The sequence below is a fragment of the Thamnophis elegans genome, chromosome 15 (assembly GCF_009769535.1).
Source record: "Thamnophis elegans isolate rThaEle1 chromosome 15, rThaEle1.pri, whole genome shotgun sequence".
Classification (NCBI taxonomy): Eukaryota; Metazoa; Chordata; class Lepidosauria; order Squamata; family Colubridae; genus Thamnophis; species Thamnophis elegans.
This window is the reverse complement of record NC_045555.1, coordinates 22,219,695-22,237,425: the sequence shown is the minus strand read 5'-3', so window position 1 is coordinate 22,237,425 and position 17,731 is coordinate 22,219,695. Positions and strand designations below refer to the sequence as shown.

Here is a 17,731-nt window from a genome sequence, read left to right as displayed (position 1 = left end):
AAGACCTGGCAGATGAGCACAATTCAAAATGCACTGACAATGTCTCCTCGAACAATGATGAAACGTTTGCAACCAAATTGCCACGTTCGGGGCTCAAACCAACACCTTAATTAAACTTTTTGGTGGACGGATGAATTTATGCACATTCTGAAATAATATGTTCATTTGTTCCCTACTGAGGCTAATACAGAGCTGACTCTCAGTTACAGAGGTCCTTGTACTGAGGATATTAAGGTTTTGATAGAAATCACCAAATGTTTAATGTTAGATGGAACTCTCATAGCTGTGCACATACCTGATTGGAAATATCCCAAAGGTATTTTTCCCCCAAAAAAGGCAACTGGACTTCCTTTGTGTTTTCTTTGAAAACATTTCACTTCTCATGCAGGAAGCTTCTTAAGTTCTAACTGGAAGAGAAGTCCAGTTGCCTTTTTTTGGGGGGTAACACATTTGGGACAACCGTGACCTGAATGATTAAGAATCTTCATAGACACTTGGGACATATTTTATCTGTATGGTTATAGCAATCCTTTTTGAAGCCATTACGTTTGTACGGTTGTGTACTCTGAACAACTGGGAGTTTTTGAGAAATAAGTAGTTCTGCAGGAGTATAACATGAGTAACTAATCAAGGTTGTTCCAATTTAAGGGAGAACCATCTTTTGTTCTGCTGAATAAACATGCTTGACTTATTAAGAAACATCCGGATTCTGTCTTTTCTGTCAGACCTGGACCCATCTTTTACATTTGGGCCTTCAGGCCTGCCACATTTTCTACTGTGGGAAAATGGGAGTGGGGATTATATGGAGTATGGGTGATATATAGTCAAAATAACATTCTTTTCTCACTGATTCAAGGACATCTTGCACTGTAGCTGCGATGGTGTGACTGGGAGGCATCTCCAGTTTTGGATGGTGTCTGATTGGACCATGTGATGGACATGTGGGTGCTGGGCAGGGACTTGAACTTTCACTTGGGTGGAGAAAACCTGGAAGCTTTCAGATTCGGGTTTTCCCAGATGTGCCAATATGACATCTCTAATAAAATGGAACTTTGAGGAAACTCAAGCCTCTGAGTCTTCTTTCATTGGGGATCTTACTTGGAACACTGACATTAACCCGACCTCCCATTTTCCCACAGTATTATTACCAAGTCACACCTAGACCCCTGCATAACAATCCTAGCAAGATGAGCACACAGCAGATATCATCGGCGCCTTAAAAAGCAATCACAGAAGTTTCCATAAACTGAGATGTCACCCCTTAATGCCATATTCAGAGTAGAGTAGCCATTATAATTACAACAGCAATTATTTTGAGGTTGTACAAAACTGTGGGCTGATATCATGTACCATTTAAGTTTACAGTGAGGTGGTTTGCACGTTAGCAGGACCAGCTTGGGTAAATACCATATTTTTTGGACTAAAAGACGCATCAAGATTTTGAAGAGGTAAATTTTTTAAAAACGTTTTTGCACTCTGCAGGCCCCCAAACCCTCTGCATGCCTCATGCAGGGCATGAGGAAGGGCAAAAACTAGCAAAAAACGAAACGGGCCTGTTTTTTGCCCCCCCAAAAAGGGTATGCATAGCCTTTAGGAGGCTTGTAGAGTGCTCCTGGGGCCTGGGGGGGGGGGGCAAAAACAAGCAAAAAAATGGTCTGTTTTTCACTCGTTTTTGCCCTTCCCAGCCCCAGGAGCACTTTGCAGGCTTCCCAAACCCTCTGCATGTCCATTTGTGTGAAGGGGGCAGGGTTTCAGGAGGCAAAAAAAAAATGCTGTATTCCATGTAAAAGATGCACCCAGATTTTCAACCTCTTTTGGGAGGGAAAAAGGTGTGTCTTATACTCCAAAAAATACGATACATTCTGGTAGGAAAGAAATTCCCTGAGTAGGGGATCCAGCATGTGTCCAAAAGTTCAGAAGACTGAACCTCTGGTTCTGGTGACTGAATCAGATTACCATATTTTTTGGAGTATAAGATGCACTGGATAAGACGCACCTAGATTTTGAAGAGGCAAATTTTAAAAAAAGTTTTTGCACTCTGCAGATCTCCCCCAAATCCCCAGATTTTGCTAAAACAGGCCTGTTTTTTGGTCAAAAAATGGCATGCATAGCCTTTAGGAGGCTTATAGAGTGCTCTTGGAGGCTGGGGGAGGACCAAAAAACAGCCCATTTTTTGCTCATTTTTGCCCTCCCCAGCCCACAGGAGCACTCTATAAGCCTCCTAAAGGCTATGCATGGCCATTTTGATAAAGGGAGTGGAGTTTCGGTGGGCCACAAATGCTGTATTCAGTGTATAAGACACACCCAGATTTCACCCTCTTTTTTGAGGGAAAAAGGTGTGTCTTATACTCCAAAAAATACGATAGATCTTCCAGCTTGGGAGAGGTATGAGATTTGATGATGACCGGACACACTTATCCCTGAAAGGGAATTGATGGGGGGAGGGGTCTATGTGTCAGAGGTCACCCTCGCATTGGGCTCAAGTTCCACCTGGTCTCACAGTTTGGCTCTCTCCATGTTGTTTCATTTTTTCCCCCCAGTTCTTTCAACTTACTTTCTGCCTCGGGTTGAATTAAAAGTCCCGCCGTATTTCTTCCGGTTAAGGATGAGAGCTGCAATTTCTGGCACGTAGCGCGCAAACATTGCCTACATGCACGAAAGAAAAGCAAAACAAAAAAAGAAAAGAAAAGAAAAGAAAAAATGGCATGCAGAGAGTGTTCTGCGGCACCAAAGGCAGCAGGGTGCCTCGGAATACTTACTTTCTTCCACTAACCGCACTATAGGAACCACCATATTTCTTGCGGTTTCCTATTAACTCTATGATTTCAGGGACGTAACTGGCAAACATGGCCTAAGGAAGAAGACAGGAGACAGAGAAAAGACTAAAAAGAGAGGTCAAAGGAAGGGGAAGGGGCCGATGAGGTTTTTTTTATAAGAAGATACATCATCCTTACGATCTGAAAAAATGCAAGGCACAGGCCCTAACCATGTCTTTCCTCCAAAAACAAAACAAGAAAAAAAGATCGCAAAAAGTTTTCATCTCAAAACAAGGACGTCAAATGTTGGGTATTTTTTTTTTTTTTTTGTAAAGAAAACAGTCAAAAGAGGGAGACAGGAATGAAAAAATATATATATAATGCAAAAAAGGGGGGGAAAACAAAACAAAACCAAGAACAAGAACAAAATCGAGTCAAAGTGACATTGAAGGGAGATAAAACAGCGCCGTGGCTCGTGTTTTCGGAAAGGGGCGAGTGGACTTTTTTTCAAATATTTACTGTCCAAAACTCCCCGCCAAGCCAAGACAAAGCCGTATTTCTGATGCTTGCATTATTTTGAGTATTTTAGATGAGACAGATGAGGAGGGTTTGTTTTTTTCACGTAATGTCAATGGTTTGCTAAACAAAAGCAGAGTGGATTTTCTGCAGAATGAAAATGGACATGATGTAAAGTTTTTTTGTTTTTTTAAAGTTCATCTTTTTAAAAGACGGATAAGAAAATGTAAGGATGTAAAAGGGAAAAAAGGCAACGAGGAAGAAAAAAAAATGTATTCTGCCATGTTTTGTCCAACAAACAGTTTGCTTGTGGCTGGGATGCCTCAAAGAGCTGCTGCCACTACCGATCTACCCTTTTTGGCAAGGGAAGGAAATGCACAAAAAGGTTTAGAGATAAAGTCACTAAAATGAGAGGTGTGCCTGTCTATATATGTACACCTTCATTACTTTTAAGTCTTTAATACAGGGTGGGGTCCAACCCTGGCAACTTTACGAATTGTGAACTTCAACTCCCATAATTCTTTGCCCATCCATGCTGGCAGAGGTACTCTGGGACTTGAAGTCCACAAGTCATAAAGTTGCCAAAATTGGATACCCCTGTTGTAAATATACATGCATATTTGCACATACACATACAGGCACATTTCTACACACACACACCTGGGGTTGAAGAAATCACTTACCTTATAGTTCAACCTGAACGTTGGTTGGGTTTTTATTTTTCCTCTAGGGCACGGGTCGGCAACCTTAAACACTCAAGGAGCCACAAAAGTCCTAACCAGAAGCACTCTGTTCAATTCTGGAGCCAACCAGAAGTCTGGTTCCCCCAGCATAGAATTTCCTCCTAGCGTAGCGTCCGTTTCCCTCTACCTGTCCTAGCCAAAAGCCCTATCAATCATGGAGCTGACTGGTGACAGGGAGCCGCAGCAGAGGGATGAAAGAGCCACATGTGGCTCCAGAGCAACATGCAGCTCCAGAGCCACGGATTGTCGACCTCTGCCCTAGGGCAAAAACACAGCTGGTGCCAGAAATTTATTGCATTGAGAAAAAAAATTGGTAGTTTGTTCAGGGACAATATCTATAAGGGGGGGAAATCAACTTTGTTCAGGATGTTCCTTTGGTATCCTGAGCACCACAGCTGGAGCATCTGCAAGGGCACCCAAAGAGTTAACATAGCAGTTGCCTCCATGCGATCCAAGCCTAGCATTTTAGAGATCTTAATCCTCCAGAATTAAGGCTTCCTTTCCCCCTTCCGAAAATAAATCAATCTCTCTCTCTCTCTCTCCCTCCCTCCCTCCCTCCCTCCCTCCCTTCTCTCTCTCTCTCTCTCTCTCTCTCTCTCACATAGGGAGCATTCTTTGCCAATCTGTTGGGAAATTTGTAATGACTGTCGACTTCAGCCTCACCCTTGGTTGCTATTTGGAAGGATGTGAACTCATGTTTCCTGCTAGCCATAAAAATGGAAATCCTGGCAACAGCTCTTTTAAGGAGGATCCTAAACCACAGTGTTTGTTGGAATGTTGGGAAGGAACACAAAAGGGAAGGTCTTGAAACCGCAACTAATTTCACCCGGACTGTTATCAGCAGTCCAATGTTAACCGCTTAGGCATGGAGTCTGTGCACACTTTCAAAACAATTTCACTGGCATAATTCAGCCTTCAAGTCCAACCTTTCCCTGCTTTTCATCAAAGCTAACTTACTTACTTTCCATTTTATTTTCCGTTTGGGGAAAATCAGCCGAGCTTCAGAAAAGGTGGTGCAGAGACAATCACTTGGAGCTTATACTGGACTATAGAAGGACTAGATCAGACATCCAGCTCTTGCTTATCAATGGAGACTGAGTAGAGCAAGTGGTCAGTTTTAAGTTTCTGGGTGTTATCCTAAAAGAGGACCTGACCCAGGCTGCCGTGCTTAACAATGGGCTCAACTGTCGTCGTACGTGAAGGACGACCTATTGTATATTTTGTTTTATTGATAAGGTCGCAAGAGGACTCAATCAAGCAATTGCTATTCAATAGACTTGTCTGATGACCAGCCTATTGGCGGAGAGAAGCTGGGCTTGTTGTGAAGACCAGCAGTGTTCCTGAAGGATTTTCAAAGTGTGCCCAGCCTCCTCCTCATTGCTTCAAGCTTTTAATTCTTCAAATGCTTCCTATCCTTACTATCTCTGCAAACAGTACATCCGTAAACACTCCATTGCCCTATTATTTTAGTTCAGTAACTAGCTCTTCAAAATGCAATACAAGGGGATATGTATTTTGAAGTCATAAGTTACGATATAATTGTTACATTAAAATATATATATATAGGCAGAATATAAACATAAATGTTTTACCAATCCCCCGAGGATGAAGAAAACCATGAAAAGACGACCAAGGGTTGTTTTTGCATAAACATCTCCGTAGCCAACAGTGGACATAGTAACCATTAGCAAATAAACACATTCCCAATAGGTAAGTGGTTGGTTATTTTGGAAGTTTTCCCATGGATCCCCTGAGTTCTCCACCTACAACAAAAAGGACAGCAGCAAATTGAATGTGTCATTGTCTGCAATGCAATGCTCCCATTCACAAACGGATTAGTACATCATTAGTAAACTTCAAGGAGAGAAAAAAATGCAATGCAGATATGATCTCATTGAATGGTTGATACCAAATACTCTTTTTTTCAGCCAGGGAGTATCAGTAACACCTCATACAGTGCTAATGAAGTGGAGCGATCTTAACCTTAACCAACTCAATGGACGACACACTATTAAACTAAGGGGAGGGGAAGGAAAAAAAAACAGAAAAGTATTAATATACAAATATAGAGTTAAAAGATGATTATATGTGGAAATATTATAATGAAAATGAAATGTGGAAGTGGGAATTTATTTTTATGTGTATGGAACCTTGAATTTCACCCCGAAAATCCATCAGAGTGAAGAAGAAAATAAGCAACTACAACAACGGAAGGTGAGAGAAAAGAGAGGGAAAGAAGAAAGGGGAAAGGAGAGGAAGTAAGGGAGGGGTAGTAAGAGTAGGAGAGAGGGTAGGAAGGGGAAGAAGAGAGGATGAGTGGGGGAGAGGGAGGGGAAAGAAGAAGAAAAGAGGAAGGAGGGGCGGAAAGAAGAAGGCGGAGAAGGGAAGTTGCGAGGACTGAGGAAGTAGTAGGGTTGTTGTAAAATAAGATGGATGTACAGGGTGGCGGGAAAGCGACCCCTGATTATATTATTTTATTTTTTAAACAAATTGTGATAAATGTTAAAGGATAGCATATACACAACAATGAGAATGCATATTTGTGAATGCACATATGAGAAAGAAAAATAAAACTCTTTTTAAACAACAACTCAATGGACTGCGACAAAAGAAGTCATTTTCTTTATATCAAATCAGTGAGGTTATATAGAAGTTGGCATGTTCCAAATACGGAATCCTGTTGAGGGAAAAAAAAAAGGTGGGAATCATCCGAAAATAGTATGCATTGTTAAAGAGAAGAAAAGAACATGTTCACCACCTAGAACAGAGATGGTGAACCTATGGCATGTGTTCCGGAAGTGGCACGCAGAGCCATCTTTCTGGGCATGCCAGCCGCCACCCATTGTTCTTCTGGGTTCTGGAAACTGGAAGAGCAGATCCCTCGCATGCATGCAAGTGCCAGGAAGCTGAACGTCTGGTTTCCAGCATGCCCATTGCTGCCGGTCAGCTGTTCTTCGCCCATGTATGCGCAACAAAAACCAGAAGATCAGGTGACCGGCACACACGCGCATGCTAGAAACCGGAAGCTCAGCTCTTCCAGTTTCTGGTGCTCCCCTGCACGTGCGCCGGGGAGTTGCTCTTTTGGTTTCTAGTGCTTCCCTGTGTGCGCGCTCCTGTTTCGGCACTTGGTGCCAAAAAGGTTCACCAACACTGACCTAGAAGGATAGTCTAATAACTGATAAACAATGACTTCATTAGAAATATACAACTACGTTTAAATATATCTGACACTTAAGAATCCATGTAATGGTGGGTTCTAATATGGGTTTTCAAGAAAGTCAAGATGGAACCTATAGCCATGAAACTGGGCTTTAATCATATGGTTGTAACAGAACTAGGGGTGACATGATAGTAGTCTTGATTTTTGATTTTTGATTTGATTTTATTTAGCATTTATAGGCCGCCCTTTTCCCTGAGGGGACTCAGGGCGGCTTACAATAATAAGGGAAGGGGAGTGAAAGACAAAATACAGAAAAAAAACGTGAAATAACTAAAAAATACTAAAACACAACATTCACTCAGCATTCGGGAGGGGCAGAAGAGTTTATCCCCAGGCCTGACGGGCTAGCCAGATCTTGAGGGCTGTACGGAAGGCCTGGACTGTGGTCAGGGTACGAATCTCCACGGGGAGATTGTTCCATAGCGTCGGAGCAGCAACTGAGAAGGCTCTCCTCCGGGTGGTCGCCAGTCGGCACTGACTGGCGGATGGAATACGGAGGAGGCCCGCTCTATGCGATCTGATGGGACGCAGGGAGATTATTGGCAGGAGGCGGTCTCTCAGATAGTCAGATCCACTACCATGGAGCGCTTTATGGGTGGTAAGTAAGACCTTGAATTGCACCCGGAGATCTACAGGCAGCCAGCGCAGCTCGCGGAGGATAGGTGTTATGTGGGCGAACCGAGATGCGCCCACAATCACTCACGCGGCCGCGTTCTGTACTAGCTGAAGTCTCCGGGTGCTCTTCAAGGGCAGCCCCATGTAGAGCACATTGCAGTATTCCAGCTTAGAGATCACAAGGGCTCGAGTGACTGTCGTGAGAGCCTCCCGATTCAGGTAGGGCCGCAACTGGCGCACCAGGCGAACCTGGGCAAATGCCCCCCTGGTCACAGCCGATAGATGGTGATCAAAACTCAGCTGTGGATCCAGGAGGACTCCCAAGTTGCGGACCCTATCTGAGGGGTATAAGTTTTGTCCCCCCAGCCTGATTGATGGTACGGTGGTCAAATTATTGGGAGGAAAACACAACAGCCACTCGGTCTTGTCTGGGTTGAGCACCAGTTTGTTTGCTCTCATCCAGTCTTTAACAGCTTCCAGACCCTGGTTCATCACGTCCACCGCTTCATTGAGTTGGCACGGGGCGGACAGATACAATTGTGTATCGTCCGCATATTGGTGATACTTTATCCCGTGCCTCCGGATGATCTCGCCCAGCGGTTTCATGTATATGTTAAATAGGAGGGGGGACAAGACCGACCCCTGTGGCACCCCATATGTTAGGGGCCTCGGGGACGATCTCTGCCCACCCACCAACACCGACTGCGACCTGTCCGAGAGGTAGGAGGAGAACCACTGCAAGACAGTGCCGCCCACTCCCACCTCCCGCAGTCGTCGCAGAAGGATACCATGGTCGATGGTATCGAAAGCCGCTGAGAGGTCAAGGAGAACCAGGATGGACGCAAAGCCTCCATCCCTAGCTCTCCAGAGATCATCGGTCAATGTGACCAAAGTGGTTTCTGTGCTGTAACCTGGTCTGAAGCCGGACTGGAAGGGGTCAAGATAGTTTGCTTCCTCCAAGGTACGCTGAAGCTGGAGGGCCACCACTTTCTCAACAACCTTCCCCACATAGGGAAGGTTGGAGACTGGACGGTAGTTATTAAGAACAGCTGGATCCAAAGACGGTTTCTTCAGAAGGGGTCTCACCACCGCTGCCTTAAGCTCGGTGGGGAAGTGCCCCTCCCGAAGAGATGCCACAACAACCGCTTGGATCCAGCCTCGTGTCACCTCACTGCTGTTGGCAACCAGCCAGGAGGGACACGGGTCCAGTACACAAGTGGAGGTACTCACAGCTCGCATAGCCTTGTCCACATCCCCAGAGGCAACTTCCTGAAACTCAACCCAGAGATGGTTTGCCAAGTCTTTCCCCTGTGTCTCAGCTGGCTCTGCAAGAGTGGAGTCCAGGTCCGCTCGAAACCGGGCAACTTTGTCCGCCAAGAACTGAACATACTCCTCAGCCTTACCCTGTAAGGGGTCCCCCGTCTCCCTCCTATTTAGGAGGGAGCGGGTTATCCTAAACAGGGCGGCTGGGCGGGACTCGGCGGACGCTACCAAGGAGGCAATGTGTGTTCTTTTTGCCGATCTTAAAGCGCGAGTATACTCCTTGGTGCATGCTGTTACAAGTGCCCGGTTCAATTCGGACCTGTCTGATCTCCACAGGTGCTGTCTTCCAAAAATCGTGGGGCTGTCCTAGAGAGGAGGGTGTCAACCTATTCTCCAAAGCATCCCAGAGCAGGACAAAAAGCAATGGATGGAAACCTATCAAAGAGAGATCCAACCGAGAACTAAGGAGAAACTTCCTAACAGTGAGGACAATTAACCAGTGGAACACCTTGCATTCAGAGGTTCTGGGTTCTCCTTCACTGGAGGTTTTCAAGAACAGATTGGATAGCCATTTGTCTGGAATGATATAGGTCTCCTGCCTGAGCAGGGAGCTGGACCAGAAGACCTCCAAGGTCCCTTCCAACCCTATTATTCTATGTCCTCTGTTTTTGGGTGGTCCACTTACTGGAATCCTATCCACAAAATTTAGTGCTGAACTACACTTGGAAATAGTCACCAAGACTCACAAAATTCCCCCCTATTGTAGCAGCAAGTAGCTACCCCAATAACTGTTACTCAAGACCATGTTTCAACACATAAAGGAGAAAAATGTGAATTGATCCCCCCCAAATCAGGAATCTGTTAGGATCTATTTCCAAAGAGTAGTTCAGAAACATATTGGAAATCTAATCTTTAAAGGAAGGATGTGTTAAGTTTATTTTAATTCAAGCAGGCAACAGTCTACACTGAGAAAATGAGCTTTGTGTACATCCATAGACTGTGAGTCTTAATAATATATAACATTCTTCATTTTTTATAGGAAGTTGTCTTGTATCTGCTGCCACATTTTATGTTTTTGTTTCTAAACCCACACTGCCACTTAGTGGCTTGTTGTTGTTATTGTCAAATTCAGTCAAAGTTCTCCAGAATCTCAAAATTAGACCCCCAAACTCCTAGCTTTCTCTTCCACTTTCAGCCAAAGCCATAAACAAAACAAGACCCGCGGGAACATCACATTTGGTAGCAGAGGATGGTTACTTCACAAAAATCTGGGGGGTTTTTCATGCTGTTTTCTCCTTTTTTCCTCTAGGAAGAATTTCTCAGTGAGATACAAGATTTACTGATAATATTTAAGAGAAACGCAGGAATCCTGCATTAAAAATCTTTTAAAATGACGTACTATATGACTGAGAGGAATTCTCAGTTTCAGTGTTTCTCAACCTCAGCAATTTTAAGCTACGGGGCTTCCAACTCCCAGAATTCCCCAGCCATGCATGATGGCTAGGGAATTCTGGGAGTTGAAGTCCTCATAGCTTAAAATTCCTGAATATGAGGTTCCCTGATCTATTACTTTTATTCTGAACAGCAACACATTGGGAGTTGCTTCACTAGATTAAGCAAGCCACGAAACTCTTTGCAAAGTGTGTTCCCACTGAAAATACATAGTGCATTTTTTAAAAATTATCCATAGCCGGATTAGCTCATAATAATTCTAAAGCCCCCCAAATAAGCCTTTTTGAGCATACTTACCAAATGTATAAATCCAGCTGCTGTCAGCCATGTGCTAATAAATATCGAGCATAGATTCACTAACTTGATGGAATTACTGGTTGAAAGAAAAAGAGAAAAACAAATAAATTCTCCTCAGGGTTTTATTATTATTTTTTAACCAAAACATTCTGTAGCTTTTTCAAACCTTCCTTCATGAAAATCCACAAACCTTTTCTTTCAAGTGACCAGTCAGTTTCTCAGCATAAAAGAATCCTATGGGTTCAATGTGCCTTTCCCTCAGAGGTGGTATTCAGCCAGTTCAGACTAAATCCCACTACTGCTTTCAATAAACAAAAATAAACGTAAAATAGGAAACTCTTGAAAATCTAAAGAAATGAATGATTTGCTGGTGGGGGGGGGAAACCCGTATTTGTGAGTGAATGGTAAGCATTTGTCATCATTAGGAAAGAGATCTACTTTCTCACAGCTAAATGGAAGCACCAAGGTCAGTCTCAGCTCATCTTGAAAAGCCAAATGGAGTTGGACTGTTAGGATGGGAGACCACCAAGAAATCTCAGATTAGATGGGAATTCAATTTTATAACAAAGTCCCCACAATATGCCATGGAGATTGGCTCCGGTATTATTGCCATGAAAAACATATATGGGTATTTTTTATATGGTGAGAACGCGGAGGTTCATCTTGAGAAGCTCATAGGGATGGACTTGGTGGACAACAAAGAAGCTTAGGATGGTCATCTTTACAGGAATTTAGAAAAAAATAATGAAAATAAGGCAATAGCCAACCATCTCCTTGTGTTGTCTGAATGGAGGCAATATGACTTACAACAGTTCCCTTTTTACTATCGGTTCTGTGGGGGTGGCTTGGTGGGGGTGGCTTGGTGGGTGTGGCAGGGGAAGGATACTGCAAAATCTCCATTCCGTCTCCACTCTGGGGCCAGCCAGAGGTGGCATTTGCTACTCAAAATTTCTGCTACTGGTTCTCCAGAACCTGTCAGAACCTGCTGGATTTCACCCTTGACTTAGTGACTGTTTGAAGTTACAATAGCACTGAGAAAAGTGACTTATGACCATTTTTCACATTAATCACTGTTGCAGCATCCCCATGATTACGTAATCAAAATTCCGATGCTTGACAACTGACTCATATTTATGACTGTAGCAGTGTCCAGGGGTCACGTGACCCCCTTTTGTGACCTTCCGACAAGCAAAGTCAACAGGGAATCCAGTTTCATTTCACCACCAGGTCACTAATCTAACTGCAGTGATTTTACTTAACAACTGTGCCAAGACAGGCTGTAAAATGAGACAAAACTCACTTAACAAAGTTCTCACTTAGCAACATAAACGTTGGGCTCAATTGTGGCCGTACCTTGAGGACTACCTCTATGCACAGACACTCACACGTGCACAAATACAGCCAGGTGTTCCCAATTGTGTCTGGAGCGATAGGTGCCATAGTTTGCCAGAGGTAGTAGCCAACTTCCAAAATGAAAAGAGTGCTAGGAAAACTTGGTAGTTGCAAGGCGTATCTTCTCAGGCTCTAAAATCATTTTCACAATTTGAAAAATTTCTTTGCAACCCAAAGGATGGATAAATGTTTAAACATTTTAACTGTACAAAATTAAACAGCCTGATATTGTTTAATGGATGCATTTGAGTTGTTTTTCATTTCTCCATTTGAATCATGTATTATGTGCACTTCACCTTTCCAATAAATAGTAAACAATCATTCTTTAAATTTTAATTGGGTAAATAAGTGAAAAGGTAAAGCTTCCCCTCGCACATATGTGCTAGTCATTCCCGACTCTAGGGGGTGGTGCTCATCTCTGTTTCAAAGCCGAAGAGTTAGCACTATCCAAATACGTCTCCGTGGTCATGTCGAAGATTCATGGAACGCTGTTACCTTCCCACCAAAGGTGGTTCCTATTTTTCTCCTTGCATTTTTACATGTTTTCGAACTGCTAGGTTGGCAGAAGCTGGGATGAGTAACAGGAGCTCACTCCATTACGCAGCACTAGGGATTTGAACTGTCAACCTTTCTGATCAACAACCTCCACATCTTAGCCACTGAGCCACCGCATCTCTGTGTATTGTATACACAGAGTAAATATATTCTTCTGGACAGTTCTTGCATCTGTTGAAAATGTATAGTCAGATGAAAATCGTTGCCTCCTAATAGCAATAGCACTTAGACTTATATACCGCTCCACACAGTGCTTTTACAGCCCTCTCTAAGTGGTTTACAGGGTCAGAGTATTGCCCCCAACAACCTGGATCCTCATGTACCCAGCTTGGAAGGATGTAAGGCAGAGTCAACCTTGAACTGATCAGGATCGAGCTCCAGACTGTGAGCAGAATAGGCCTCCAATGCTGCATTTGAACCACTGTGTCACCAGGGCTAGTGGTGGGATATTGATATTTTGAATATTTTGTGTATGAGTGGTCCTTGGTGCTCTCTGAGTTTGGCTGTTTTCTTGCAGACATTTCATGCTCCAAACTGACATCATCAGTACTAGTAAGGAATGGGGTTTGCTCTCAATTTATATTCTGGTGGCTTGTCCTGGAGCAATGTTGGAGGTCTGCAAGAAATCAACCAAGCTCAGAGAACATCAAGGACATCTCATTTCAACCCTGAGCTACAAATAAACATTCTCCTTTATTGCTATTTCATGTCAGCCAGTTAAAAATCCAACTGATAGTGATGCTATTTATCCCACTTTTTTCTAGCTTACCAAGAAGTAGGTTGTGGTCTACCTTGTTGAATGCCTTGATAAAGTCTAAGTATACTATGTCCACAGTATTTCACTGGTCTACTAATTTAGTCACTATGTCAAAGAATGGGTGTATAGGTAGTCCTCAACTTATGACCACAGTTGAGCCCAAAAACTTATGCTGCTAAGTGAGAAATTTGTTAAGTGAGTTTTGCCCTATTTTATAACTTTTCTCACCACATGGGTTAAGTGAATCACGGCAAAATTAGTAACACGGTGATTACGGTAAGTGAATTTGGTTTCCCTCTTTGCTTATAAGAAGGTTGTAAAAGGGGATCACATGACCCCGGGCCACTGCAACCGTCATAAATGTGAGTCAGTTGTCAAGCATCCGAATGTAAATCACATGACCGTAGGGATGCGGCAATGGTCGTAAATGTGAAAAATGGTCATGTCACTTTTTTCAGTGTGATTGTAACTTCAATCAGTGACTAAACGAACTGTTACAAGTCAAGGAGTGTTTTTGATCATCAGGATTTAATTATTTATGAAAAGCAATGTTCCATCGTGAAACGGACACTGATTATTCTTTTTTTTTTTTCAATAGCTCTGTTTGATTGTTTTTAGGTGAGCCAGGATTATTCAGAATGGCTTTCCCGACTTTAAAGGAGAAGATTTATGTTTTGTTCTTTCAGCCCCAATTCTAAAAATAGGTGGATTAATCGCCATTTTTTTCTTCCTTTTAAGCTGTCAGAGACATCTGTGCTGTCCCTAATTCTGCTTGAGCCCAGCCTAAACCCCTAAAGTTTAGCGAATCCTCATTTAATTCAGGAAAGGATAGAGCATAGTGAGGGGATAAATATATGTAAGAAGTCAGAATGAGGGGGGTGATGGTGAAATCCACCTATTTTTAGAAACTGCCTGCTGAAAAAAACTACATGTGTAAATAGGATTCAAATACACACAATAATTCAGAAAATTGTACAGATTATTATATAATTGAAGTTTTTCTTCATAGGACCGATGGACAAATAGCGGGGGTGGGGGGAGTAATGAACATAATTTTTATATATGATAAACACAGCGAGATTATTTTATGCACAATGATGGAAAGATTTGGCAATGCCTATAACAGAAAAGTGGTTGGTGAAGTTTGATGGGACTTGCTGAGATGGCCAGCCTGACTTCTTTGAGTAGAGAAAAAAACAATATTTACATTTATTGCTGACTGGAAACCCCTTCTGGACTTTTCGCGTAAAAAAAGTGGGGGGGAGAGATTTCTGGTTTTGATGATTAGAGGAGATGTATTATAGAGATGTATAACCGAGATGTAATACATCTCCTCTAATCGTCAGAAATCTCCCCCCACCACTTTTTTTTTAAACGCAAAAAGTCCAGACGGGGTTTCCAGTCCCTCCAGATTGGAGGAGATCAGTGGTGGAATTTACATAAGTTTGTCACTGGCTCGCAAATGTGAGCGTGCACGTGCGCGCCTTCCACGCATGCGTGCGACCTTCCGTGCATGTGCTTTGCTCATGCGTGCAGCATGCACGTATCCGCATAGCATCTAAAACAAGGCTACATAGGACATTTTGGAACTGGGACGGGTGGGTGGGGACGGTCCCACCCACCGTTCGCCACTACCAGTTCAGGTGAATCGGTCCGAACCAGCTGAATACCACCTCTGGAGGAGATATATCATAAAAATATGTGTATGTATTATAGAGAGATAGATTTAAGTTGAGAGAAAGAGGTGAATTTATAATTGTGCTTAAAACAGCTATAAAGGAGATTTTCATCTTGGTTTTTAAAACTTTTAATAAGATCTTTGTCTGTGTATGCACAGGCACATTAATAAATCCCAAAATAATAGAATGGGAATTAAAAGGGCTCCATGGATGTAGATCCTTGGAAGCAAACTTACTTGATAGAAGAAGGTCTTTTTTAAAAAAAAATATTAAATTTATTTGCAAATGAGCCATTGGATGACTTTTTCAGTCTTGTGTTACTTAATCAATGCCAATATTATTTATCTGACCAAGGTTATAGGTGTATGGATTTGATTTACTTCATTGTATGTTCATCCACCAAACAATTAATCCATGAATGCCATCAAGGCGATACAGGAATCGAATTGAATGACAGATCTCAGGATAGAAGGATGGGAGTAAAAATGGAACACACCAAATCCAGTTAATACTTGGATTTACTTCAACTGTAATCCTATATACGTTTAATTTAGATGGCTGTTTTTTCCTTAGAAGAAGCATACTTTCCTTCTTTTTACTATCAAATCAGGGGTGGGTTTCAACCGGTTCGCGGTGGTCCCTGCGAACCGGTTGGTCGGCGAACCCGGAAGTAAGTAACTTCCGGGAACGGTGAAGGGCGCACCCACCCGCCCACGCTCCTTACCCGGTTTTGATGAGTTCTGCGCTTCCACGCATGCGCAGGACGCATACAGCGCCTGCGCGATCCTCCAGGAGCAGCTGGAACATCGCACAGACACTAGTACGCATGCGTGCGCCATGCGCGAGGAGGCCGCCGGCCCCGTTCCAACCAAACCGGTTGGAACAGGGCGAGAAACCCACCTCTGTATCAAATGTCCATTATTAGGACAGAAGAATTAAACAGTATAGGATCATTAATTCATCATTGCAAGTAGAAACTGCAGCAAAAACAATTCAAATTTTGGTTCATATCTGAAAATGAGCACTAATTATATTATCTTAATCTTACATTGTCCATTTAATTCCTGAAGTATTGTGTATTTAGTCTTTATACAACAGATCAATATCTATCTATCTATCTATCTATCTATCTATCTATCATCTATTTATCTATCTAATCCTTCTGTCTGTCTACAATCTATCTATCATCTATCTATCTCTACTTTACCTATATATATTGTGGCCTTACCTTGTTTTAAGAATATTCAGAAACTGTAAGATTTCTGAGAACTGAATCAGCCTAAGAGCTCGCAAAAATCTTAAACCTGTAATTCAAACAGAAAAAAAGAGAAAGAAGTCAAAAAAAATCCCCACTGTACGTTATTAAAGGTATTCCTTTATTTAGAAATGTTTATTGTGTCATGAAATACATGAGCCGTAGAGCTTCTCACAGGGGTAAAGTTATTTTATATTATATAAAAAAGATTAAATGGTTAGGAAAATAATAATAATAATAGTTTCATCTCACACTGGAAATGAAGTCAACCACTGAAAATTCAGCATTCCTTGATACAAACCTGGGAAAAGGCAGTTTTTCACTTGTGTAGTCTGCCAGATCATTCTCATATCCATTAAATATTCATGTCTGACACTGGGGATCTAGTATTGCTTGCCATGTGCCATTTCATGAAAAAGTAAAGCACAACTTTACAAAGGTGCCGAAATATTTTTGTTTGGATTTGCTTATGGAAACATTTGGTAAATTTATCCAACGAATGGCTATTGGACTGAGGAAATCTCGTTGTTGGAGGGACACAGGCTGACAGATGGGAGAATACAACCTAAAATTAGCTAAATTGGATTACTTCAATTTGTAATAGATATAGCTGAATAATGACTGATATGGATAGCAATATATATAATTTGGAACTGGCTGATAGATTGATGAATACAATTGAAAACTAGTTAAACCTAATTGCTTTTTCTTGTAACAGATATAGCTGAATAATAATTGATATTGATAGTAATGTATATAATGTGGAGTTGATATGATAACTAACAATTGGATATGAGAAAACACCTTTAGATTATACATAAAGAGTATTAACTATAATAATTAGCACTATTAAAAAACTAAATAAAATTCATACAATCAAATGTTAATCAATACTGGGAAAATGTTATGATATATGATATAATTGAATATTATGGATGTTTAGCTAAAATAGGATATGAGGATTTGATGATAATAGAGGATTTTACAAATAAGTAAATGAATTGCCAGCATGTGTTATGGATTAATTCTTTAGCATAGCTAAGGATGAAGGATGTTTAAATAACCATAATAATTAAAACTGGAGGTATAATGATGTTGATATGGTAAATATTCGAGTTAAGATATTTGAATTAATATGAATTAACGGAAGAGAAGCACCAAAACATGTTGTAACCAGTTGATATACTTCTTTTTTTTTTCATAATAGACACCTGTGTTTTGTTTTGTTTTC

The 17,731-nt window shown here is 41.9% G+C and overlaps 1 protein-coding gene across 1 annotated transcript in view; it reads right to left on the bottom strand.

Annotated features, from left to right (window-relative positions):
• LOC116518724 (calcium-activated potassium channel subunit alpha-1-like) overlaps positions 1-17,731 on the bottom strand; it is a 354,617-nt gene that overhangs the window by 74,437 nt on the left and 262,449 nt on the right. Inside the window, exons 6-9 of the mRNA XM_032232239.1 lie at positions 16,474-16,549; positions 10,863-10,938; positions 5,608-5,778; positions 2,760-2,851 (exon numbers count right to left, since the gene is read on the bottom strand). Of these exons, the coding sequence (XP_032088130.1) occupies positions 2,760-2,851; positions 5,608-5,778; positions 10,863-10,938; positions 16,474-16,549 (415 nt within the window). The remainder of the gene's footprint in view (positions 1-2,759; positions 2,852-5,607; positions 5,779-10,862; positions 10,939-16,473; positions 16,550-17,731) is intronic.